Raw genomic sequence first — 27,884 nt, forward strand, 5'->3', positions numbered from 1 at the left:
AGTCTGCCTTTTTAGGCTATCTAAATGGAGCCATATCTAAAAAGCATATATTTTACAGTAAAATGATTTTATGACTTCCTGCCTAAAATTTACCAGCTCTTCTTTCTATGTCAGGGAGGGAAAAAAAAACAAACAAACAACAACTTCTCTTAAATATTCTTCTCTTAAACCATCCTAAGAGATGCTCTTTCTCACTGCAGAGAGGGGAGGCTGAAACAAACTTTCGCTCACAGTCAGTAGTACTGACTTTGCACCAAGTGTGTATACCTTCCTGGAAAGTTTCATCACATTTCACAAATCTTCCTACAAATGACCGGACTGTATTTACTGGATATAAAATAGACCAGGCTGCTCTTCTCCCTTCTTTCAAACACTAGAATTCAAAGTATTCATTTGAGACTCACATTGTGGGGCAGAACTACTATTTTAAAAAAAGATAAGATGTAAAATAAAAGATAAGATTTTAAAAAAAAGATAAGAATTTCTCTCAATAAACAAGGCTTTACTATATAGCACAGGGAACTATATTCAATATCTTGTAATACAGTGGAAAGAATTTTAAAAAAGAATATAGATGTATACATATATGTGTATCACCAAATCATTTTGTTATGTGCCTGAAACACAATATGGTAAATCAACTACACGTCAATTAAAAAAAATGTCTTTCCGTTTGTTGATTGTGAATCCGCAGGAAAAGTGGCCAAAAGAGCAGTTCTCAGGGGAAAAAAGGAAGGCTTTTAGAATGATGGGTCGTTAAGAGTTATAGAAAAAACGTGAGGGTTTGTTACTGCGGTACACAGGTGCTGGACAAAATGGAGTTATTCAGTAGGCATTGACTGATCACCTGATAAACTCCCTAGGCTGGACAAAATTATCGTGAGGGCTACTACGAAAGATATGGAGTTTTTAATGTCCTGCAAAAGCAACACGGAAGTCTGATCTCAATATGACAGAATTCCCTGGGAGAGCTAGAGACAAGCAGAATCACTGGACTTAGCTGAATACTGCTCAAAATATATACGCCATTCCAGTGGAACTGAGAAGTATATTTACTTTTATGAGACTTCTTAATGCTTCTGTGCTTCACCATGCACTTCCAAGCAAAGCCCACAAGTCAAGTTGCTTTTAACTTTCATAAACAAATTAAGAGCTAGGTCGAATTTCCCTTCTTTGCAGAATTGAGAAGTGGAGCAGGATGCGTATCAGGGTCTTGACTGGAGGACGGAGAAGACAGAGAAAAGGCACTGGGTGACCAGATTCTTTTTTTTGGGGGGGGGGGGGTGGGCCATGACGTGTGGCACGCGGGATCTTATATAGCTTCCTGACCAGAGATTGAACCCGGGCCTCCGGCACTGGGAGTGCAGAGTCTTAACCACTGGACCACCACGAAGTCCCATGACCAGATTTACAATGACCCCAAAAGGGGCAGGAGGACAGGGGATTTTGAGTCAGAAGACTCAGACAGCTTTCCTGGTGCTGCAACTGACAAGGTGTGACACCTGAAGGAAAAGTATGTTATTTCTCTGAGAACCTTTTCCGCTCTTGTTATATGGGGATAACAACTCGTGCCTCTGTTGACCAAAACAGTGCTTCTCTGACATAAATTACTCCCTCTGATTGCTTTTTCTTCATAGCAGATTTCTGATCATTTTATTTTCTCTCTCTTTCTCGCTTCTACAGCGGAAGCTCCATGAAGGCAGAGAGACTTTTGCTCCTTTGTTCACTATGCAATCTGCACAGCCTGGCGCATTCAAGTGTTCCATACGTCTTGTGGTTGCTTTGGTCAGAATGCTGTTGCTGTTGTTCAGTCGTTAAGTCAGTCGTGTCTGACTCTTCGCAACCCCCTGGACTCCAGCATATCAGGCTTCCCTATTCTTGACCATCTCCCAGAGTCTGCTCAAACTCATGTCCACTGAGTCAGTGATGCCATTCAGCCATCTCATCCTCTGTCACCCCCTTCCCCACCTGCCCTCAATCTCCCCGAGTATTAGGGTCTTTTCCAATGAGTCGGCTCTGTGCATGGCCAACTATCTCTATGGAAATCCCGAAGTGCTCTCTCCCCTTATTCCAGGGTTAAATTAAGGGTCAGCTCAAACAATGGAGGTGAAAATCTGCCCAGTGTAATGACGGTAGCCTATCACTTTGGTCATTTATTGTCCAGATACTATACTCTGCACTATGCCCTTCAAATACCGTGGAGAAGATTTTTAAAAGGGGATCCTCCTTTGTAACTGATATTTATTGAATGTAGACTAGGCTGGGCATACTCAGTGACATAACTAGAAAACCCCATCAATTCAGCGGGGAAAATCAATCAATATATGATCAAATAGTTCTTATCCCAAAGCACTTCTAATTAACCAACCTTTTCACTTTTTAAACAATTGTGTTGGTGTCCTGAAGACAAATCATAAGTTTTAATCTGGTCCTGATTTAAATGATAGGAAGAGTCTTTTCTAGGAAAGATTTCTGATAGCAGTAAGATAATACATGCAATCAAATAGAACATTAAAAATAATAATGTAAAAATATAAGTAATAAAAATTCTGAGGCTAAAAGAATATGCATAAGACAACTGTATGAGCAAAAATCTTGTTCATATATTCTAACCAGCTTGCTTTTAGTGTTGAAAGGAGGGAAAAGATGTTTTCACTATCCATGATCTGTTGTACGTAATGGTTTCTAGGTTTTCTGACAGATCAATTTAAATAGCAGTCCCCAAGGAGAAACCCAAATGCATTTGTGCCCAAACCTAAAAACATTAAGGCGTATTACACTTAGTCAACTGTCCTACAGATTACATTTCACCATTTTCCAGAAAACTCAAGCGCTGAAACTTTGGTATAACATTTTTTTGTTTGTTTCTACCATTTGTTTAGTGACTTGACCTTGGATTGCCAGTTTTACCTCCCAAGCTCTGCTAGACACTGAAAACTGGGTAAATGCATGGCGGGGACTCGGCTATAAGCAGTTCTGTTTGTTCTGCTTTTGAATTATTTCTTTACAGATTCTGTTGAAGATTTTCCATTCGGCCGAACAAACTTCCTTTTACAAATCATGTGTAGGGGTTTTGCTCTCATGACAACCTCTGAATTATTAACACAATATGAGTCACCCAATCAAAGAATCTGTAACTAGATATTGTTTTCGTCTCTCTCGTGACCCCTTTTAGTTTATAAGTTCAAGGGTTAAGAGCTGCAGTGTTTCCACACACTGTAAAGCTCTGTGCAAAAGGGAATGGCTGTCATCACAGTAACCATCTCATTTGCTACTTTTCTAGCTCATCTCCTTTTAGAAGTTCATGATATTGCCATGGAAGGTCAAATGCAAGTATCTCTTCCAAGTTCCTAGCCTTTTGGAGTTTTCTGTATTTTCACACAGAGCTTCTTTGACTTATTATCTAATTATCCCAAACCCTAAGAATTTTCCTGGTTAAAAATAAAAAACTTTAAAATTCTGACATTTTACGTATCTTTTGTAATTTTTGACTTTAGAAGACGACCGCTTTTAGGCAAATACTCAGAACCCAAATGGTAATTTATAGTTCACTCACTGGAGTGGAGAATTTATTAAATCAACAGTCTTTCATTTCCTTACTGTGAAAGGCACACTTTGTTCTCCTTGATGAATTTACCTATTATCTCACTCTTTGCCCAGGAGGAATTCTCAGTATCTGCTTTAACAGACAGCAGTACTCACAAGCAGAAACATAAACACAGTAAGTGGAAAACACCTCCTGAGTGCCCCTGACTGAAACCTGCCCAGGCCCAGGGCAGTGACACAGCCACAGGTCTGTCTCTGGTTTACATAGTCTCAGCAATCCGGTTTAGAAGAGGAGTCATTCAGACGCAGACAGTCGTAACAACACTAGAAGTTCCAGTTAATGATTAAATACGGGATGTCAAAGATACACTTACCTCCTGTTTAGTTACTTTGGATCCATCCTTCCCCTCTGTATTCTCTGGAGACTAAAAAGAAAATATTTGGGTGAATTGTATTTAAGTTGGAAAATGCATATTAAAAGACCACATAAGCCAATGATAATCTCCAGGGAAAAGAAAATTTGTAAAAGGATACGTTTTACACACACACACACACACACACACACAGAGCATTTATCTGCATAACTGCTCTAATATTAAACCAGAATTGTTGCAAGAACTGATCTGAGCCCCTGTTCTCAATGTACATTCACTTGAAGCAATTTTCATTGATTTCTCTTACCACCGGGGGAAAAGAACAGGGAGCCAATAGTCACTTTGTTCCCTAAGATGAGAGCAGGAAAAGCCCAGGCCAAGGGCAAAACTGTTATTTTCACCCCATACTCGCCTAGCTTTGATTCTAGCCCATTTCCTGATAAGACCTGACACATTTATCATGAATTCCCATTTTTCCATCAGTAACTCCAGGGTCTCTCCCACACTCCCGGCCCCAGCGGAATGGCCCAGCACCCAGCCACCCTAGCTGATTTCTTTCCAGAGTTTGATCCATCCCCCCAGGCAGCATCTGCCCACTCTTGTGATAGCGCAAACCTGACTCCTTTCCAGACTCCATAAATACACTTAGATTTATAAGGCAAATCAATTATGTCAATATATTTTTATTGGCTATACAATAAATAAGATGAAAACAATAATAATCAGAAAATTAAAACTATTTGACACAACACAGGAATAGAGTGGGTTTCCCAAGTGGCGCTAGTAGTAAAGAACCTGCCTCCCAGTGCAGGAGACTTGAGAGGTGGGTTCAATCCCTGGGTGGGGAAGAACCCCTGCAGAAGGGAACGGCTACCCACTCCAGTATTCTTGCCTGGAGAATCCCATGGACAGAGGAGCCTAGCGGGCTACGGTCCATAGGGTCGCAAAGAGTTGGACACAACTGAAGTGACTCATCGGACAAGCACGCAGGAATAGAGGAGTGGCTCAGACAGTAAGGAATCTGCTTGTAATGTAGGAGAACCAGATTTGGTCCTTGGGTCGGGAAGATGTCCTGGAGAATGGAAGGGCTACCCACTTCAGTACTCTTGTCTGGAGAATTCCATGGACAGAGAAGCCTGGTGGGGCTACACTCCATAGGGTCACAAAGAGTCGGACACAACTGAGCAACTAACACACACACAGGAATAGAGTTCCCAGGACAAAAAAAATACAAATAGCAAACTGACATTTGATACAATGCATGGCTTAGGAACGGAGAAGGCAATGGCACCCCACTCCAGTCAGAGGAGCCTGCTGGGCTGCAGTCCATGGGGTGGCTAAGAGTCGGACATGACTGAGTGACTTCCCTTTCACTTTTCACTTTCATGCACTGGAGAAGGAAATGGCAACCCACTCCAGTGTTCTTGCCTGGAGAATCCCAGGGACGGGGAAGCCTGCTGGGCTGCCGTCTATGGGGTCGCACAGAGTCGGACACGACTGAAGCGACTTAGCAGCAGTAGCAGCATGGCTTAGAAAAGAAAACAGCTATGTGGTAATGCCTAGTCTGATAAAATGAGAAAAACATTTAAATGCTCCTCAAACCCACTGTTTGCTGGTGTTAGTGACACTGTAAATCAATATATTTTCAAAGAACAATCTGGCAATATAAAAAAGACACAGAGGACTAATCATGTAATGACAGAGTAATTCTGATTTTGGAAACTGGAACCAAGACTCAGAGAAAGCAACAAGAAGCTTTGTAAAAATACCGTTTTGTTTGTACTCTTTCTAATATGAAGTAACTGTAAACGACTCACAGGATCAGTAAATAACAGACAAATGTTTAGATAAACAATGTAATTATTAATGTTATGGGATTAAAAATAGTTAAGCTATGTGAACATATGGAAAGTCCACATAAAGTAAGATTAAATTTAAACACTTAGGTTACAGGAAAATCCCTGGCAGACCAGTGGTTAGGACTCCACACTTTCACTGCTGAGGGGCTGCGTTCAATCTCGGGTAGGGGAACTAAGATCATGTGAGCTGCACAGTGCGGCCAAAAAATATTAATAAATAAACGCTTAGATGATAAAATAATATGTAAAAGTCAGGTCAGAAATAGATAAAGTCTTTGAGAAAGACAAAAGCTTTTCTTCTATGCAAACAACACAGTAAGCCTCTTCTTCCCTGGGACTGCCTGTTACCCAGTCTATGGATTTCTCTCTCTTCAGAACCTCCCAGATCCATGGAGTTCTCTCCTGTTTCCCCATCAAGCAACTATTTTTCCCCTCATCCATGGAATCCTCTCTATCATCAAGGAAAACAGAGCTTCTCTTTTCTCTCCCCACTCTCTGGCACAGGAATGTCTGGCTCATAGATCTTGTGCTGTATCAGGTGGCTGAGTTAGAGACAGAAAAATCTCGGATAATCTAAAAGGTGAGCCATTTGGCTTTGTCCATTTCCCCAGTTACCAGTGTGACCCTTCTGGCCACAAACCAGACGCTGTGTTGTCTGAAGTGCTGGGCTCTCATTCTTACTTATCAGGCCACACTTACTTATCGGCCCAGATCTGATCTGGGCTACCCTCTACCTGGAACTGACAGGCTTTTAAAGAAGCAGCACACAGCTACTACTTATTTGTTTTTTGGCCATGTGGGATGTTAAGTTTCTTGACCAGGGATTGAATCTACCCTCCCTGCATTGTAAGCGCTGAGTCTTAACCACTGGACTTCCAGGGAAGTCTCCACACAGCTTCTACTGACATTAAATGACATTAAAAATTTTTTTTTTCTTAAACTGGTATCATCCACAAATTTTTTTCCTTAGACTGATATTAATGACATTATGTTCAATATGCTTCCCGCCAGTGGATTTGTGACAGCAATATGACTGATCACTCTCTAAACTGACCTAATATTGTTCGTATTGGATGCAAATTATTGAAAAAGAGAAACTTGGAAACAACCCCCGCACCCCCCAAAAGAAGGCAGGTATAACTGAATATGTTATTTCTTCCAGATGAATGAATGAGCCTAAGACTGGAAACGGGAAGAGAGACAAATGTAGAAAAGCTGGTTTGTCTGGCAACTACTCTACGAGATCACTCTATAACAAGCACATAGCAAACTGGTAGGCAGGAACAACCCAAATGATCTTCACCCTGGGATCAGTGGGGTTCTGCGGCACACATGCAGGTCCAGACACCACTTCACTCTTGGCTCCCTAGCTCAGAGCCGTGTGATCTGGGACAGTGACCTGATCATACGACTCCGTCTCTTTCTCTGATCAATGATAGTGACACCTAACTCAAAGGGTCACGTTTACAATCAAGCGAGATACTGGGGAGAGCATTTCATAGACTGAATGGCTATACAGATGTTATACAACAAAACATATAAGACCTTCAGTCGGTCAGTTCAGTCGCTCAGTCGTGTCCAACTCTGTGACCCCATGATCGCAGCACGCCAGGCCTCCCTGTCCATCACCAACTCCCAGAGTTCACTCAAACTCAGGTCCATCGAGTCGGCGATGCCATCCAGCCATCTCATCCTCTGTCATCCCCTTCTCCTCCTGCCCCTAATCCCTCCCAGCATCAGAGTCTTTTCCAGTGAGTCAACTCTTCTCATGAGGTGGCCAAAGTACTGGAGTTTCAGCTTTAGCATCAGTCCTTCCAAAGAACACCCAGGGCTGATCTCCTTTAGAATGGACTGGTTGGATCTCCTTGCAGTCCAAGGGACTCTCAAGAGTCTTCTCCAACACCACAGTTCAAAAGCATCAATTCTTCGGTGCTCAGCCTTCTTCACAGTCCAACTCTCACATCCATACATGACCACTGGAAAAACCACAGCCTCGCCTTCTTCACAGTCCAACTCTCACATCCATACATGACCACAGGAAAAACCACAGCCTCGACTAGACGGACCTTTGTTGGCAAAGTAATGTCTCTGCTTTTCAATATGCTATCTAGGTTGGTCATAACTTCTCTTCCAAGGAGTAAGCGTTTTTTAATTTCATGGCTGCAGTCACCATGTGCAGTGATTTTGCAGCCCCCCCAAATAAAGTCTGACACTGTTTCCACTGTTTCCCCATCTATTTCCCATCAAGTGATGGGACCAGATGCCATGATCTTAGTTTTCTAAATGTTGAGCTTTAAGCCTACTTTTTCACTCTCCACTTTCACTTTCATCAAGAGGCTTTTTAGTTCCTTTTCACTTTCTGCCATAAGGGTGGTGTCATCTGCATATCTGAGGTTATTGATATTTCTCCCAGCAATCTTGATTACAGCTTGTGTTTCTTCCAGCCCAGTGTTTCTCATGATGTACTCTGCATAGAAGTTAAATAAGCAAGGTGACAATATACAGCCTTGACGTACTCCTTTTCCTATTTGGAATCAGTCTGTTGTTCCATGTCCAGTTCTAACTGTTGCTTCCTAACCTGCATATAGGTTTCTCAAGAGGCAGGTCAGGCGGTCTGGTATTCCCATCTCTTTCAAAATTTTCCACAGTTTATTGTGATCCACACAGTCAAAGGCTTTGTAGTAACAATTTTTATTTGAGTATAGAAGTAAAATAAAGAACCACCTTTTAATCCTGAAATTCTAGACTTCCCTATTTGTGACTGAGCCGTATCTACTAAGGCATATTTGTCTTAATGAGTCTGTAAATTATCAAATATGATATATTAAATTCAATAGAGCCTTGAGGTTTAACGCAATTCCTTACATCCAGATTCCCTGCAACCTTGTCATCTGCTTCTGTTACACAGAATAACAGGTATACAATTTCAGAAAGACCTACCACCTTCAGACTGTCTTATCACTCACTGCTAACACTTAGCCACGAGGCTGGAGAGAGCAGGAGGTCATGGTATAAAGGAATCAAAAGAGAAGCCTGAAGCTTTCATCCGAGATTTTGAGGAATAAAAACGAAGAAAAGGGAGAAATAAGGCTTGGGGGTGTACATAGATGATCTCAGATATACTTCAACCACCTTGTGAGCAGAAGGGAAGAATGAAGTGAGTGAGAGAGGATGCAGGGGGTTCCAAGGCAGACAGGTTCTTGCCCACTCCCCTAGACAGGGTTGCTGCTGCTGCTGCTAAGTCGCTTCAGTTGTGTCCGACTCTGTGTGACCCCACAGACGGCAGCCCACCAAGCTCCCCCGTCCCTGAGATTCTCCGGGCAAGAACACTGGAGTGGGTTGCCATTGCCTTCTCCAATGCATGAAAGTGAAAAGTGAAAGTGAAGTCGCTCAGTTGTGTCCGACTCTTCGAGACCCCATGGACTGCAGCCTACCAGGTTCCTCCGCCCATGGGATTTTCCAGGCAGGAGTACTGGAGTGGGGTGCCACTGCCTTCTCTAGACAGGGCAGACTCACGCTAATCTAGTTCGAATGCAGAATGGCCAAGAAGGCAGAGAACCACGGTCTAACAAAAAAGCTCTTCACATATCTGAGGCTCCTTCAGCACCCAAGTGGATGGGTGCTGAACTAAGAACCAGCAAGGGGGAGGGGACACACGTGGTGGTCTGATGGAAGGCACATCGGGGATTCTGGGGGACTCACTGGGTGGCAGATGGCGCAAGTCAGCAGGCAGCTGGATCACTGAACACCTGGTAACCCAACGGAAAAGGAGACTCACCCGAGAGCACAAACTGTGTACGGCAAAAATCAACAGGTAGTTGAACTTTTTAAAACTGCCAAGTTCTGAAAATGAAAGCAGGCTCCTTGAAATTAAAAAGAACTCAAAACATAAAGTCTAGACCAGGTACAGCAGAAGAAATAATGAATTGTCATGGAGTGCTGAGGAACTAGCCCAGAATGCAACAAACAGCAATAAGGAGATAAACAGTATGAAAGACGGGTTAGGAGACAATGCAACAAACAGCAATAAGGAGATAAACAGTATGAAAGACGGGTTAGGAGACATAGTGGTTAACTCCAAGGATCCACATACGTTTAACAGACTTGCAGAAGCAGAGATCAGAGACGCTGGTAGGAAGGCAAAGGCATAATGGGTGAGAATTTTCCCAAACTGAAGTCATGAGTCTCCAGATGAAAAACTCACACCAAGGAACAAACTGGAAACAAAACAAAGCAAACATATACAATGAGACATAATAAAACTACAGAAAGTCAAAGAAAATGAAGAAAGTCATTAAAAGTTTCCAGAATTAAGAGATGGATTATTTTCAAAGAATTAACTTCTCACCAGAATCTGTAAACAGCAAACTCCAGAGAAATGTTCAGGAGTTGAGGAAAAGTGTCAGCCTAAAATTTTACACCCAGCTATCATTCAAGAGGAAAGGTAAAATGAAGATATGTCATAAATACTAAGAGTTTACTGCCAACAGAGTCTTTTTTTCAACAAGGATCTAAAACTAAAGGATCAAATTCAGCAATAAGAAAAGAGAATTGAGACGAAAGAAAAACGTGTAAGAAAAAAGTATAAAATATATTGGCAAATCTATTAATTGTAGATACTAATATCTATTTCATGTGTGTTTAAAATATTTCAATACAAGTCATAAACTAGTGTTGCCCTATAAAATTATAAAATGTAATTTTAGATTTTTGAATAGCCACATGAAGAAAGTAAAAAGACAAAGGTGAAACTAATTTTGATAATATATTTCATTTAGCTGAAGATACCTAAAACGTTATCATTTCAACATGCTATCAAGATTCAAATTATTAATCAGGTATGTGACAAACGTTCTTCACACTAAATCTTCAAATCCTGGCATGTATTTTACATTTACAGCACACTTCCACTCAAATGCCAAGTTTTCACTAGGAATCAGTTCATTCAGTTCAGTCGCTCAGTCATGTCCAACTCTTTGCGACCCCATGAATTGCAGCACGCCAGGCCTCCCTATCCATCACCAACTCCCGGAGTTCACTCAGACCCACGTCCATCGAGTCGGTGATACCATCTAGTCATCTCATCCTCTGTCGTCCCCTTCTCCTCCTGCCCCCAATCCCTCCCAGCATCAGAGTCTTTTCCAATGAGTCAACTCTTCGCACGAGGTGGCCAAAGTACTGGAGCTTCAGCTTTAGCATCATTCTCTCCAAAGAACACCCAGGGCTGATCTTCAGGATGGAATGGTTGGATCTCCTTGCAGTCCCAGGGACTCTCAAGAGTCTTCTCCAACACCACACTTCAAAAGCATCAACTCTTTGGTGCTCAGCTTTCTTCACAGTGCAACTCTCACATCCATACATGACCACAGGAAAAACCATAGCCTCGACTAGACGGACCTTTGTTGGCAAAGTAATGTCTCTGCTTTTCAATATGCTATCTAGGTTGGTCATAACTTTTCTTCCAAGGAGTAAATAAGCGTCTTTTAATTTCATGGCTGCAGTCACCATGTGCAGTGATTTTGGAGCCCCCAAAAATAAAGTCTGACACTGTTTCCACTGTTTCCCCATCTATTTCCCATCAAGTGATGGGACCAGATGCCATGATCTTCGTTTTCTGAATGTTGAGCTTTAAGCCTACTTTTTCACTGTCCTCTTTCACTTTCATCAAGAGGCTCTTTAGTTCCTCTTCACTTTCTGCCATAAGGGTGGTGTCATCTGCATATCTGAGGTTATTGATATTTCTCCCAGCAATCTTGATTCCAGCTTGTGCCTCTTCCAGCCCAGCATTTCTCATGATGTACTCTGCATAGAAGTTAAATAAGCAGGGTGACAATATACAGCCTTGACGTACTCCTTTTCCTATTTGGAACCAGTCTGTTGTTCCATGTCCAGTTCTAACTGTTGCTTCCTGACCTGCATATTGGTTTCTCAAGAGGCAGGTGGTCTGGTATTCCCATCTCTTTCAGAATTTTCCACAGTTTATTGTGATCCACACAGTCAAAAGCTTTGGCATAGTCAATAAGGAATACCTGACCCATATTTAGAGATCATAAACTTTATTGTATTTTCACATATCCAGGTTGTTGCAAACATGTTTAAAACCTTCTAATAACTGAATCGAATATCAGCTTTTAAATTTAAATTGATGAAATTAAAATTTTTAAACTTGGCTCATTCTTTCTCAGTGGCTAACAGCCTCGTGTAGTTAGTGGCTGCCATCCTGGGTGGCACAGGTCTAGACAATAACAACCATAAAAGATGAGAGGAGGGGGAACACAGCATCCCCATCTCCAGCATGGGAGGGTCCTGGTTTTGTTCTGGAGGATTATACAGACACAGAATCATTTAAGATCATACTAAAATAAAAATTTAAAGACAGGCATTATGTTTTTTAAGAAAATAAAAAAGAATCTATACACTTAAAAAATCAGGAGGGGTGAAATAAAGCAAATTTTACACATCAAAGACAGGAAAGAAAAGAGGAAAACACATGATAAATAGAAACCACAAAATAAGTCATTAGAAAAAGTCCACATATATTAGTTATCATAATATACCTAAACAAATTACACTCATTCATTATAATGTCAAATAACAAAAGAAAGAGCATGCAATATGTGATTACTTGTAAATTTCAAAACATGCACAAATCAATATTATGGATTTATATATAACATACACATCATGAACATCTAAAATCATGACCTGCAAAGATATACAATCAATTCATGATCAAGGTTATCTTCAGGAAGGTTCACAAGGGAAGGGAACCAAGGGGGTGTTTTGAACTTAAACTTTATAACATTTTATTCTTAGAAAGATCTGAAGCAAAGAGGATAAAAAATGGTCAAATGTGTGAATTCTGAATGATGGGTAAATAGGCATGTTATATTATTTCCTGAATTTCTTTGTATTTAAAACTCCCAAAGTATTACCAATATTCAGGGGGAAGAAGGGTGGAAGTAAAGCCCAGGTGGCAGTGCCACATCTGCCAACACAAATTCCACAACTATTAGTGTTTCTTGTGTTTCTTACAAGTCTGGGCAGACACCACCTCTTCCTCTTCTGGCCAAAACATAATTCATAGTCATTTCATTTGTGCTGATACGAAGGAATCTGGAGTCGGGCAAGATGGGAAGCCAAGATCATTAGAAACATGAATTCAGAACTGTCCTCTTGAGTGGGCGTGGGAGGAGAGCTGGTGAAGGAAGCCAGAGTTCCTTCAGCAGCTGACCAACTTCACTGTCTCCACTCTCCCATCTTACAAAGATGCCAGAGTCCTGAATCTGAGGACACGAAAATGTACCGAAGGGGACAAAATCATACTTCCTTAAGACTGCAACAGGACGAGGAGTCCTTCTTGGGAAGCGAAGGAAATGAAATTTGGAATTTTCATTCTGCAGACCATCCATAGGAATCAACAGAACAAATGCCCACGTATTGAGATTCTCGTTGAATAAACAGCAGTTACTACTTTACTCAGGGGCTCTAACGGGGACCATCAGCCCAGCTTTCTCTCTCCAAACTCAGGAAGGTATCTGCAAAGATGAGAGAATCAGTATGCCCCTCAACAGCTGCTTGGAAACAGCGCTGGATGGTCCTAGCCTCCAAATTTGTCACTTCTGAGAAAAATACTGAGGGTGTGGCAGGAAGCTGGGAAGTATAGTACCTCCTGGTGCCATCTTTTTCCACTGCGGAAGACAGACAAGAGCTCGGGATTCTTAGCAACGAGTGCTGGACCTTGTGTTAAAGTTCCAAATAGTCTTCACCGGTAAGTGCAGGCTCTCGGAGTTTTCCTTCCAAGACATTAAGTGACAAGGGTTGTTTTCTAACTTAAGTGAATTCACTGAGATCGTATAGTGTGTACACAATTCAAGTAACCATTAGCCAGCTGCCATAGAACAAATCCAGATTCAACTGCTGGATTATCTATGCTGATGCAGGAAAGTTGGGAGCAGATATAACTGCAAATAAACAATCACTTCTTTTCATCTAGGGAATGTATTACTTTGAGCAGACTCTTATTCAACTCGCTGGTCAGTATGTTTAAATTAGTACCATTTCTCTTTTAAAATTAATTTTTAAACATTTTCTTTTAAAACTAATTTACATTTTCTGTTACAAATCTAAAGCTGGAGAAAATAAAGCACTCCAATAGTGAGCTGGTTAGCAAAGAGGACATTTAAGGACAAAAATCCAAATAACCCACCCAGAGAAAGACTGAAATGTGTCTATAACTAAGTTTTCACTCTTCTGCTAAAATTGACACATAATTAAATTATTTAAGGCAGCATTAATTTCCGTCCACAAATAAGGGCACTGTCCGTGAAATTCTCATGAAGTTTTCCAAATAACACATATTTCCCTTAAACTCAAACATGCACGTATTTGACATACAAAACAGACTCTGAAAATTTTATTCAAAGCCATAAGGACCACTGTTTAACATCAGCATGGCAGTTTTTCATTCATTCTCTAAGTGTATGTTTGAGATCTTCCAATACGGCCATTTCCTTCTCCAGATCTTCCCAACCCACGGATTGAACCTGGGTCTCCTGCACTGTAGGTAGACGCTTACTGTCCGAGCCACCAGGGAAGTCCAGCCACCAGGGAAGTCCAATACTGCCTTGCTTGTTAAAATAACCCTTAAAAAATCCAGTATCTGGGGATGAGAGGTCACATGCAAATGACCTTCGTTAATAATGAAACCAATGTCAAATTTCTTTCTTACTTCCTCCTTGGCTTATGTCTATTAATTTCATCAACTTCTATAAACCCAAATAGCTTGTTAAGGCCACGAGGCTAGTATGTCTTCCCAAAATAAAATCTTGTTGTTCACGATAAAAGTAATGGAGTAAGCACTCTGCTTTAAAAAGACTCTCGATGAACTGAAATAAACAGCAATTCTCTCTTTTCTGAGGGATATTTTAAGGAAAGTATCTCATGGATTCCATTACAAAAGATAGCGGAAGGCAAAGAAAAAGCTGTGTTTAAGTACGCTCAGCAAAATTTTCTTTGTATGAATGTACATAATTTAAAAATGGAAATATATCATTAATACAAAATAACTTAAAAATTTTACGCAGCTCTTTGGTCTGAGCTGCCTTTTTCAGGAGAGTCACCTCTTCCCATGTTGGGTGAATGGGATGGTGCAGGAAGCTCCTGGCTGAGGCTGGAAGCCTGACCCCAACCTGGCTTGTATCTTATGTCCCTGGGCCTGAGTTTCTTCATGAGGAAGACTAAGAGGCTGGATCCAAAGATTTCACTCTCCTGACTTAGTAAGATACTCAAATATATACTAATCACACTATGGAGTGTATATCACAGGTCAGGTACTGAAGCCTTGGAAGGGATACGAGGAGAGACCCAGAGCAACCATCATCATCTCAACACACGTGGACTATACTGCACTCACGTGCGAGGCAGTGATCTAAATGAGTTAAAATCTCCTTCACCACAATCCTGTGAGGTGGGTAAAGAGCATCATATCCACTGTATGAATCAGGAACTGAAGCCAGAGAGGTTTAGGTAACTTGCCCGAGACAACACAGCTGGTAATCTCGCTGGTAAGTGTAAGAGCTGGGATTCTGACCAGGGGGACAGGCTCAGAGTTCATCCTCTCATCCACTACAGGCTCTAAGTGCTTTCTTCTGGCTTTGCTAGATTCAAAACTGGGTGCATATCTGGGACTTTAGGGCAGCAGAAGGGTTCCAGTCTGGGAAGTATCTTAACCCGTAGACCTGAGCAAGCAGCACATAATATGTAATGGAGTGTTTCCTCCTCTGCCTCATTTGTGCTGCTGCTGCTGCTAAGTCGCTTCAGTCATATCTGACTCTGTGAGACCCCATAGACGGCAGCCCAACAGGCTCCCCCATCCCTGGGATTCTCCAGGCAAGAACGCTGGAGTGGGTTGCCAGTTCCTTCTCCAGTGCATGAAAGTGAAAAGTGAAAGTGAAGTCGCTCAGTCGTGTCCGACTCTTAGCGACCCCACGGGCTGCAGCCTACCAGGCCCCTCTGTCCATGGGATTTGCCAGGCAAGAATACTGGAGTGGGGCGCCATTGCCTTCTCCGCCTCATTTGTGGGCCTCAGAATAACATGGAGAAGGCAATGGCAACCCACTCCAGTACTCTTGCCTGGAAAATCCCATGGACGGAGGAGCCTGGTAGGTGACAGTCCATGGGGTAGCAAAGAGTCAGACATGACTGAGCGACTTAACTTTTAGAATAACAAGAAACAATTTCCCATTAGAAATATGACATGTTAATTGCTTCCAAGTTCTGGCTATTTGCAGTCAACAATCGGGTGTATGTATCTTCCCAAATTACGGTTTTCTCTGGACATATGACCAAGAGTGGGACTGCCAGATCATATGGTAGCTCTGCTTTTAGTTTTTTAAGGAACTAAATGTCCATTTGAATGGATAAATATGTGGGGACTTCCCTAGTGGTCCAGTGGCTAAGATTCTTCTCTCCCAGTGCAGGGGGCCCAGATTTGATTACTGGTCTGGGAACTAGATCCCACGCACTGCAACCAAGAGTTCACAGGCCCTAACTGGAAATCCTGCATGTCACAACTAAGACCCGCAGAGCCAAATAAACAAAGACTTAAAAAAAAGAAGATGTGGTACATAAATATACAATGGAATATTTCTCAACCATAAAAAGAATGGACAATGACACTTGCAGAAACATCGATAGAGATTATTACACGAAGTGAAATATCAGACAGAGAAAAATATCGTATGACATCATTTATACGTGGAATCTGTAAAAATGATACAAATGAACTTATTTACAAAACAGAAACAGACTCAGAAACAAATTTACAGTAAACAAAGGGGAAAGGTGAGGGTGGGATGAATTAGGAGTTTGGGATTAACATATACACACTACTATATACATTAATAAAACAGATAATCAACAAGGACCTACGGTCTAGCACAAGGAACTTTATTCAATATTTTGTAATAAGCTATATAAGAAAAGAATCTGAAAAAGAATAGATATATGTACATGTATAACTGAATCACCTTGCTGGATACCTGTAACTAACACAATATTGTGAATCAACTATACTGAAACATAACCTATACTGCAAATAAATAAATAAAAAATTTTAAAAAGACTAAACCTATCATAAAATAAAACAAGATAATTCTGAAAAAATGAAAATATTACACGTTAAGAGGCACATAAATTTACTATTCTAGGTTTTTAAATGTTCATATACATGGCTACAAGTACTTTTATCTTACTATTAAAAGTAAAGACAAAACACCAAATCATTTCTATCATTTTCGTAGCACTTAATGTTTTTCTATGTACATTCAACTTGTTGCTGTATTTGATCATCTCAACAGCACTGAGATACACAGGGACTGTCTCAATATTCCCATTTTACAGATGAAGAAAAGAGGCTCAAAGAGGTCAAGCGACTTGGCCCCATTAAAGAGTCGGGGAGACGTGTGACCATTAAGAGGGGGAACAGTAAAATTAAAAACTGTAAATAAAAGAAGAGATAAAGGAAAGCAATGAAAAGTAGACATAAAAGATACAGTTCAGAAATGTATTCTACGCCATATATATGGAAGGTCAGAAGTCTTTCAAGCTTCACATTTAAGTCTTTGGTGTATTAACCTCCCACATACACTGGGTCTAGGACTCACAGCAACTTCCCACAAAGTAGAATTTAACTAATTGTGTCCAGTATTGTAAAAAGCCAGTTTATACCCAAAAAGAGAAAGATAGAAAAGAAAAAAAAAAAAAAACCACCTTTTGGGGTAAACTTTGTATTTATCTTTGGATGGGATCAAAATAATAAAGATACAATTTTAAAATAATGTCACTTCATACCTTTTAAAAATAACTTTTGTAATTACACATTTATCAGCTGGTAATCCAGAACTCTGAAATAAAAATCCGTTCTGTTCTAGGTCCAACAGCTTTTCCAAGCTATGAGGCTTTCATTCTTTATTTGACGAATACCAAACACAAAAGCACCTGCTTGTTTTTTAAATCCAGTGCCTAAGCAATGGGGGCTTCATACATGTATTACAACGTGTCAATAGTACTGTGTAATATGCAAGTGTTCATGGGGCTGTCAGGTCTCTGAGACTCAGATTCCTCATCTGCAAAACTGGGCTAAAAATATATTCTACCATGTTGGGTTACTGGAGACATTAAATGAGATGGTGAATGCAAAGTTCTTAAACAGTCAATGGATGTTCCATATCGTGAGGCCAGTATTTTTTTTTTAACTGTAGTATAGTTGTAAACTATACTTTGCAAAAGACCCTGAAGCCAGGAAAGATTGAAGGCGGGAGGAGAAGGGGACGAGAGAGGATGAGATGGTTGGATGGCATCACTGACTCGATGGACATGGGTTTGAGCAAGCTCTGGGAGTTGGTGATGGACAGCGAAGCCTGGCGTGCTGCAGTCCATGGGGTCACAAAGAGTCGGACACGACTGAGGGACTGAACTGAAACTGATGCAAGTGTATTTACATGTTTCTGGTGACAGGTGAATATCCCTGTTATCTGAAATATAACAACAAAGACAATATATCTTGGAAATAGTAAATCCACCAGTTGATGGTGGAATTAGAGAAAATATGAAGTTTTAGACTTTCAATACTCGAAGATGCCAAAGCTTAGGGATGGAAACTTCACATAAATACCTTGCATAGGAGCCTGCAGTCCATTAGTTTCTGAAATACCCAGAAGGCTTCATGATAATGGGCACCTTTCAGAAGCCAGAGGTCTGGACCCTGAGGGCAGCCTTAGGCTGCAATCACAGATAATAATGACTTGTGGAGTAACTTCCTCTGACTGGTGCCTAGGAGCAATGGCATCAGCCTGTATCTTAATAAAGACAACATTTTAAACAGATGGACACACATATTTACATAGCTTGAGTCCTTCTTGTTTCATTCAGTGGGCGCCTTTATTTAAATACCTATCACTGACTCAATGGACATGAATTTAAGCAAACTCTGGGAGCTAGTGAAGGGCAGGGAAACCTGTCATGCTGCAGTCCATGGAGTCGCAAAGAGTTGGACACGACTTAGAAACTGAACAACGACCACCCCGAGATTACTAGAAATGAACGTGTATGGGAAGTACTGTGGCGTCACAGGTAGGCCAAAATGCTTGAGGGCTGGGGTGGAATTCCTAGTTCTGTCACTTCCCAGCTGTGTGACCAGGGGAAATGCCTTCATCTGACTAAGTCCCTGTTTTCTCACTGTGTCTGGGGCTGAGACCAGCTGCAGGCTCCATGGTCTGGAAGCAGACCCGTCTCGGCCACCCCCTACCTCTGAAGATGTCATTGCGGAGAACACACCTGACCGGGTGCTTAGATGATTCAGGTTATTAATGCAAAGTGCTGGGAACAGTGCCTGAGTCATAGAAAGCTACCTAAATGTTATTTATTGTGGCTGTCAATATCATACTCTGTGAGACGAGGCCAGCCTTGCAGAACTGCAGGGAGAATAAAATGAAATAATATGAAATTACTCCATAATGCTTCCCACCCAGGTTTATTTCTAACAACTTCACATATTTCTATTTAAAAGAAGGTGCCTAATGACTATAAAGCACAAAGCTCAGCCAGGCATTCAATAAATGGCAGCTATTTAACTTTTAATGGTAATAAATATATGCATATGTTGTTACTGGTAAGTTTCTCTTGAAATATTAAATTTTGGAACCAATTTTGAGATTTAAAACCTTTTTTCTCTTCTTCCCTACTTCTGATTATGCATATCATTTACTTTCTGTGACTGAACAAGCATTTGCTTTGGGCAGATCTAAATGGCCCTGTTTTCTGGATATGCCCACAAGATATAAAAATACTGGACTCAATAAACACCTTGACCAAGGACCAATACATGATTCAATTGAACTCTTCTAAGAAGGCAGTGAAATGCACAATAAATGAGCAGCCAGTGGGGGGAAAAATTCAACATTTTGATTTGGTTTGTTATCTTCAACACTGATTTTGAAATTACTCAGAAGACTAATATCGTATTTCAACACACTAGGTACTCTGAAAGCAGACAGCTTAAATGGTGTTTATGTCAGTCGCCATTTCCAAACTGTAACCTGCAGGAAAGTGGAATATATTTAAACTTGGTGTAAACAAAGGCAGTGGTCTAGGGGAAAAAATGTAGGAGAAGTGGATCACCTGATAACTGATTTGCCAAGGGAATTTTAATGTTATATGGCGATATTTTTAAGCATAATTTTTTCTGTGAGAAAAATCAACCATGTAAAAATGCACCAGATGAAAGCCTGTGTTCTCTTAAAAACACCACATTTGTTATCTGGTTGTTGAACACTGACTCCTATAATTGCAGTTAATTGGACATACAGGTGCGATCTATGTGCCACTGGTCCTCCTGTAAAATGAAAGCTGGATTACTACAAGGCTATTATTTCACTGCAATTCTCTTAACAATTAAAAATTATCATTCAGTATCCTATGATAAACCACAATGGAAAAAAATATGTATATATTTCTATGTGTAAAGATAGATATATGCACATAAAACTGAATCACTTTGCTATATAGCAGAAATTAACACAACACTATAAATCAACTACACATTCATTAAAAAAAAAATACCTGTCTCGCAATATGGAACATCTACTGACTGTTTCACACATGCTGGCCCTGTGCTAAGAACTTTGCATTCATCATCTCATTTAATGTCTGCAATAACCCAACAAGGTAGAATATATTTTTAGCCCAGTTTTGCAGATGAGTCTCAGAGACCTGAGAGGCTTACAGAGTTAAGCAACCTACCCTAAAACATACAGCTAGTAAACAGTAAAGCCAGGTCAAACTGGACGATCTCCCCAACAAAGACATGAAGTAATTCAAGTTACTACTTTCTTTTTTTGAAAACGATTCATTCATGCACTTGTTCAACAGTTATAGCACCTGTGCTAAGTGCTGTGGTGGGAATTAAAAAAAAGGCCAGAGCCATCAAACACTTCATGGTCAAGTGAAATTAGAAGGACTACAAAATTAATTCAAAATTAGGTAATCAAATAATATATGTCAATTTAGAAACATGGTACTCACTTTTAAACATCAGAGGGTGGTTACAAGAAAAGCATGGGACCAGGAAGTCACAGAATCTTCACTAATGAGGGCACCTACTGTGCACAATCTAACCTCAACGGCTATTAATATAACAGGCCTTGAATTTACATAACAGGCCTTGAATTTACGTTTCTTCTACTTCAAAGAAAGCAAGACTTCACAGACCACCTCTATTAACTAGCAATGATCCCCTTAAGATAAAAAAAACAACAACAAAGTAACCCCCAACCCTTTTAACCAAACAACTTTTTGTCAGTGTTTTTTCTTTGGACATGCAGTCTGGCCAAACTTTTGAATGTTTAGAACTCATGGTTTTTCTTGTGGCTCATTATCATTTCTTGCCATGAATTATAAATACTGTCATATTTATATTACTTACCCTCTCAGACTGAAAAAGCCTTAAAAACAAGGGCCTTTACTCATTCATTTCAGAAAGAGTTTGTAATGTCAATAATTCACTTACTTTCCCAAGGTGATGGTACTCTGCATTAACATGATGCTTGATAAATGTTTATTTCACATGAAGTAAGTGAAGGGCTGAATAAAATGTATAACCCTTACGTTTTGGAGCCTTTACTCAAATATAGGTTTCATTTAAGTATCAACTCAATTAAACTCAGCAAGTATTTATGGATGGCATACTACGTGTCAGGTCCTTTCACATTCAGACTGGATAGCTCAAAATGGCATGCTCAGTCGCTTCAGTTGTGTCTGACTCTTTCTGACCATATGGACTGTAACCCGCCAGTCTCTGTCCATGGGATTTTCCAGGCAAGAATACTGGAGTCGGTTGCCATTTCCTCCTCCAGGATATCTTCCCAACCCAGGGATAGAACCCATGTCTCCTGCATCTCCTGCACTGCAGGCAGATTCTTTACTGCTGAGCCACCGGGGAAGCCCAAACCAATTTAGAGATTCAATTCAAGCCCTATCAAAATCATGGCAGGCATGCTTGTAGGAATTTACAATCTGATTCAAAAATTTGTATGAAAGCCAAAACAATTTTGAAAAAGAATATAGTGAGAGACTGACATTACCAGTATCAAATCTTACTATACCATAGAAATCAAGATAATGTGGTATTATTATATGAATAAATATATAGATTATGAACACAATTCAAGAGCACAGACATCCAACCTTTACATTTATGATGAACTGATTTTCAACAAAGGTGCCTAGGCAATTCAGTGAAAAAGGATGGTCTTTTTAACAACTGGTGCTGTGATAAGTAGATATCCACATATACCAAAACAAAAATAATATAAAACTGAAACCCTTATCTCACACTATTTACAAATTTAACTCAAAATGGATCATAGACCTAAATATCAGAGCTAAAATTATAAAACTTCTCGAAGTAAATATCTGTGACCTTAGATTAGGCAAAGATTTATTAGACAGGATATTAAACGGATTTCATCAAAATTAAAAAAACTTTTGTTCTTCCAAAGACATCAAGACAACATTTTTTAAAAAGCCACAGACTGGAAGGAAAGATCTATAAATCATTTATGATAAAGGACTTGTATCTAAATATATAAAGAACTCTTACAAATCAATAATAAGACGAAAATCCAATTTAAAAATGGGCAAAACATTTGAATAGACATTTCACCTAAGGTATCTATTATGCTAGTAAACACATGAAAAGATGCTCATCATCATTACTTATTACAGAAATGTAAATTAGGCTAATTAAAAAGCTATAACCAAAAAACCCCAACAATTAGCTATGAGCACAGATACAGAGAAAACTGGAACCCTCATGCACTGATGATACAATTACCATCAAAATCAGTTTGGAAGTTTCTTAAAACATTAAGGATAGACTTTCATATCACCTGTCAGTTCCACCCTTTGGAAACTTCCCAAGAGAAAATGAAAATATGTCCATGCAAAGACTTACATATAAATATTCATGACAGCATTACTTAAAACAATTCAAAATGAAAACAATTCAGATGTCTATTGACCTGTGAAAGGATAAACAGAAAGTCGAAAATTCATACAACGGACTACTATTAGGCAATAAAAAAGAATGGAGTATGGATACAAGCTACTCTGTGGATGGACCTCAAAATCACTGTGCTGAGTGAGAGAAACCAGACACAATTAGACTACATATTGTTTGATTCCTTTTATATAAAATTTCCAGAAAAAGCAAATCTATAGAGATAGTAATCAGTGGTTGCCTAGGACTGGGGGGGAGTAGGGACTATCTGCAAACCATGGAGAAGACCTTTCTGGAGTGATGGAAGTGGTTTAAAACTGGACTACAGAAATGTTATACAACTCTACAAATATATTAAAAGTCACTGATTTGTATACTTTGTATAGATAAATGGACTCTATGGTAAGTACACCATACCTCAATAAAGCTTTTTTTTTTTTTAAGGAAATTACAGCCCCATCCATAATGCTTGAGAGTTGCTCAAGTGTCAGTATCACTCAGCACTGCACAGTGACACAATCAATCTTTTTTTAAAAAAACAGACTTTTAAAAAATTCACATCTCATTATTCTTAATAATATACATGTATTTGACTTCTAGTTAAACTAAACATTTCCATGTATTGGGTTTGTTATTTTCTTAAAAGGATATACATCTATTTCATAAGGACATCTTTTCATCTTTTTTAAAGTAGCATGCTTTTTTCAGTGGTATGTGGTAGACATATTTTTTCCCAGTTTTTCATTAGTTTTAAAGTTTTGTTAACAGGGTTTTCTTTTTCTTTGCCATATGACATATTCATTTTCATGTAGTCAAATTTATCCGTATTTTCATTTACAGAGTCTGTCTCTGATGTTATAATACGCAATCTCCTTTTGAAAGATTAATCAGAAACCTTGAGTATTGTTAGGTAAGCATCCCCTGTTCCAAGACCAGCGTTACTAGGCCTTTCCAAGCTGGAGGCAAACGGACTTTTCTGCCTTAAACCTTTAGGGTAAGGATGGACTAGTGCTGACCCCAAACTCCTGGGAAATTGTCTCATCAGAGAAAACTTCACATGTGATACACCTGACTTTTCCAGTAGTTCCAGTGATGAGGAACTGGAAAAATAAAAAGAAGGATGTGAAAACGTGCCCGCTGCTGCTAGTCATGCCAGGACCATGGCTAGAGGGCTCACTGGCTGAGGCCTCTTTGGAGACCATCAGGTCATTCCCTAACAACGTGATCACTGCATTCAACGTGATCAGGCATTCGTGGATGTCTGCCCGGAACAGTCTAGAACTCAGTCACTCACTGTCCCACCACCACCTGAGTCCAGGAACACTACCATTTTCCCTGCTGCTCCATTCACTATTAGTGGGTGGTCACTCACTACCCATCAGGTAATGAATACAGGAAACACAACTTTATTTAAATCTCACCGACTCAGGAACAGATGTAACACTAACTGAAGAACCCGTCACTCCTGAGTGCTATACTCATCGAAAAATACTACTGCCGTTCCAAAAACCACTTGCTTTCATGTAGCTATGACGACCACACAAAGATACAGAGAAAACTCATAAAGGTAAGAGAGGCTCAGGAGGTACTGCACAACACAGGGACTACAAATAATATCTTGCATTAACTGTAAATGGAACATAACCTTTATAACTGGATAAAAAAATTTTTTTAATAATTGTATTTTAAAAAAAGAAATGCCATAAAAACGTTTTATATTAATGTGGACACTATGGCCTTTAAGGCATATACATGAGGCCCAGTCATGTTAGATACAATCAGAAGAGGCTATTCAAATGCCTGAAAACAGAAAATGACTGATTTTTTTTCTTTGTATATATGAGTCTCCCCCACACACATACACTTTCAAGACTGGCCCCAATTCAACCTCTTTCCTTATCTATCCTACAGTTTTTGGAATCTATACTACATATTCTGGGACCTGTATACAGGTTTAATATTATTTAATTGTTTTGTGCCCATTACTCATCAAATTAAACATAAGCTCCATGAGGGCAAACTTTGTATTCCTATGGCATTCAAGCAGTACTAGGGTTCCAGATGCTTCTACTGACTTTGTTAGTGCCATTTCTTCCTCTGCAGCCTCAACAGTGCTCATTAAATAACATTTCTTGATTTCTGGAAAAAGTTGAAAAACAGGGGCCAAGAAGGTTAAAAAAAAAAAAAAGTATTGTGAGGGCACTTTGAAAACTTACAATGTAAAACAGGCAGTGCTTTAGCTAAGAAAAATACCACGGAGTAGTATGTAAATGCTTTGGCAGATACCCCAGCTTTACAGATCTCGAAGAGCACAGCACAGATTGTCTCCAGTTCTCTTCTCTGCACCTAGGCAGGCTTTATCTAATGACTATAGTTTCCTGTGTAAGTTTCAGGGAACCCCAGGGCTCCATGAGGCAGTTCCAGGGTTCTATGGGGCGGCATCAAGGTTTGCCTGGTGAACACAATGGCCATGGGAGCCACGTTTAATTCGTGGTTGCTCCTATCCAAGTAACAACCCAGGTCTTTGAGCCGTATGTATAAATGAAAAGAATTTCTATTAATCGAGGAGAGGTTTCCTATCTCGGAAGAAGACTGACACACAGGTGCCAACACACAGGTCGGCCCTTGGTCCCAGGATGCCTGGCTAGCTTCTTCTCTGCTTTCTAGGGAAATAAAACAATAATCAAAAGCCAGTTTCTCTACTGTTCTTCTGTTCTTCCCTTCTGTTCCCTTGAGAGAGGAGGGCAGTGAGAAAAAGTGAAGAGTAATGGTTTCACTAACTCTGACTCCTGGACAACAGGATTCCAGCACATGAGGATCTCTTATAATAAAGAATTTGTACAATCTATTTGTCTACATTTGTTAATAATTCCCAGAATGGAGATGATATCAACTCACTCTGGAACCCAGTTTTTGGTGACTCTACTAGAATTCCCAACCTCATCATTAAACCAAAGATAAAATGCCGAAAATGGTGGCATCATTCTAATGTCCTCATTGTAGTACTGGAAAAACCGTACTTTCATAATAATTAAGTTTAACTAATGAATCCGAAGTATTAGTACTCATCCATCTTCTCAGGCTGGGCGTTTCTTTGCATTTCAAATTCCTCTTCACCGCCCATGAGTGAGTAAATAAAGAGAATGAGTAAACAATGTCTGGAAGTAAGGCCTTTACCTACAGCATCTAATTAAACCTTTGGTACTAGTTATTGGTAGCTGACACCCTTAGGTAATTCCTGTCTTAAAGCCCCAGTTCAATGGCAGTACCACCATCTCTCAAGGAGTTCTGAGGTTTAAATAAGACGTTAAATCAAACTCCGCCCACAGTATGAGGCATATAGTATGTGCACAATAAACTCTTAGATTTTTTTTTAAAACTTTTAATTATAATATTTATTTTTCCAAATGGAGGAGACAAGTTTTCCATCAACTTCTAAAGACAGATAAAAAGTCAAAAGCCTCTGTATTTTTAAAGCTTCAAGATTTTGAAAATGAGATCACTTACAAACACAAATCATTCCACCATCTTTAACTGATACAGCAACATACTATTTGCCTTTTTGCTTCCAATTTAATATCCTCACTGCTTAACACTGTTGGACACGCGAGGCCAGGCGGTGGGAGGGTGCAAAGTATTTTCTCAGCAACAGCTGCCACACTGCAGTTTCTCCTCGGGGTGAAAGAAAGCCTTCCCTCGCTTCCCTGGGACAATGACAAGTCGCAGCCGGACTCAAAGGGAAACGTGCGTCCCCGGTGCGAGTCACTTGGGTGTCCCGGGCCTGCGCGGAAGGGGACACATAATAGTCCTGCAGGAGGGACCCCAGGTCCCCCCTCCGCACCCAGGGGTGCGAGAGCACGCGGAGCCCGCCTTCCCGGACCGAGTGTGGGTTTGGGTCGCCGAATCGGACCCGGTGACCCCTGCCCTTTGCAAACACAGTTGCGCGCGCCCCCGGCGGCGTCCCGTTCCTGCGCAGGGCCAACTCCGCGAGTCCCCGCCGCCAACTGCACGCAGGTCCAGCCGCCCGGCCCTGCCCGACACTGGACTGGGTACATACGGGTCTGCAGCGGGGGCGGCAGCGGGGTGAGCACTATGTTAAAACATGGCTTTCCCTCTCCCGTGGCCTGAGCGCCTTCGCGGCGCACCGGCGTGGGCATGGCCCACAAGGGAATAACCCGGACATCTGTCCGACTTACTGGATTCATTTTCGATCTCCCTGTGCGTGTTACTTGTTACTCCTCCCCTCCGCCCGCTCCCCCCGCCCCCGGTCTCGCTGCTTTTTCTTGCACACTAACCTCAATCTGGCAGTTTTGGAAACAGAAAACTCCCTTTCTGGAAGCGGGGGGGTGCAAAGCGCTTTTGCGTCTTGTTCGAGGTAGAAACCATTCCGGCTAGAATGAATTCGAAAAGAAGGGAAGTCGCGTCGCCGGAAAGAAAGTAACATCCAGAGATCGATGAGGACAGAGGGAGGGAGCAAGATCTGCAACAGGCACCTGAAAACAAGCCTGAAGGAGCAAAGAGAATCGCCGCCCCCGAGTTACTACCGAGTGCATTCCGCGCCATCCATAGCAATGGCAAGATTTGCTCTTCTCACAGTCTGAAGGCCTTTGAAATCTTTTGGGGGTAAGACTTACCTTTCTCTTCGGCATAATGACTGTATTCGTGCAGCTTAAAAGTAAAGCAACGGGCTGGAACTACTGGCACCGCCGCTGGATGCTGCCGCCGCCGCAGCTGCTCACGCGCAGGTCTTGGCGTAGCCCGGCCTCCGGGACCTCAACCTCGGCGGCTCCCTCCAGGGGCCCTCTACTCGCTGGTCTCCCCGCTCCTCCAATAGGGAGCCCCGGCAGCCGGCCGCGAGGCCCCATTGGCTGCGGCAACGTTCTAAATTCCACGAGGGCACGCCCACCTCCGCGCGCACGGTACGCGCTGTTGTAGTTTCCACTTCACCGAAAAATCTGCCTGGCGACTGAGCATGCCCAGTTCAACTAGTAACCCCCGCAAGCCACGGGATCCTGGAGTTTCATTGTTTTGTTGCTCCCTATTTGG

General features: G+C 40.9%; 1 protein-coding gene across 5 annotated transcripts in view; it reads right to left on the reverse strand.

Annotated features, from left to right (window-relative positions):
• The window catches only part of HMGN3 (high mobility group nucleosomal binding domain 3), a 36,245-nt gene extending 8,605 nt beyond the window's left edge, over window positions 1-27,640 (reverse strand). The window contains exons 1-2 of one of the 5 annotated variants that reach the window (XR_003512528.1): window positions 27,473-27,623; window positions 3,921-3,971 (exon numbers count right to left, since the gene is read on the reverse strand). Coding sequence is in view for 4 of the 5 variants with exons in the window: in XM_027550989.1 (XP_027406790.1) it covers window positions 3,921-3,971; window positions 27,473-27,487 (66 nt within the window). In the remaining variant the exon portion in view is untranslated. Of the gene's footprint in view, window positions 1-3,920; window positions 3,972-27,472 lie in introns of all 5 variants that reach the window. The other 4 variants (XM_027550989.1, XM_027550987.1, XM_027550986.1 and 1 more) reach the window with 4 other exon arrangements.
• Window positions 27,641-27,884: the final 244 nt, after the last annotated feature.

This window comes from Bos indicus x Bos taurus, chromosome 9 (assembly GCF_003369695.1).
Source record: "Bos indicus x Bos taurus breed Angus x Brahman F1 hybrid chromosome 9, Bos_hybrid_MaternalHap_v2.0, whole genome shotgun sequence".
Classification (NCBI taxonomy): domain Eukaryota; kingdom Metazoa; phylum Chordata; class Mammalia; order Artiodactyla; family Bovidae; genus Bos; species Bos indicus x Bos taurus.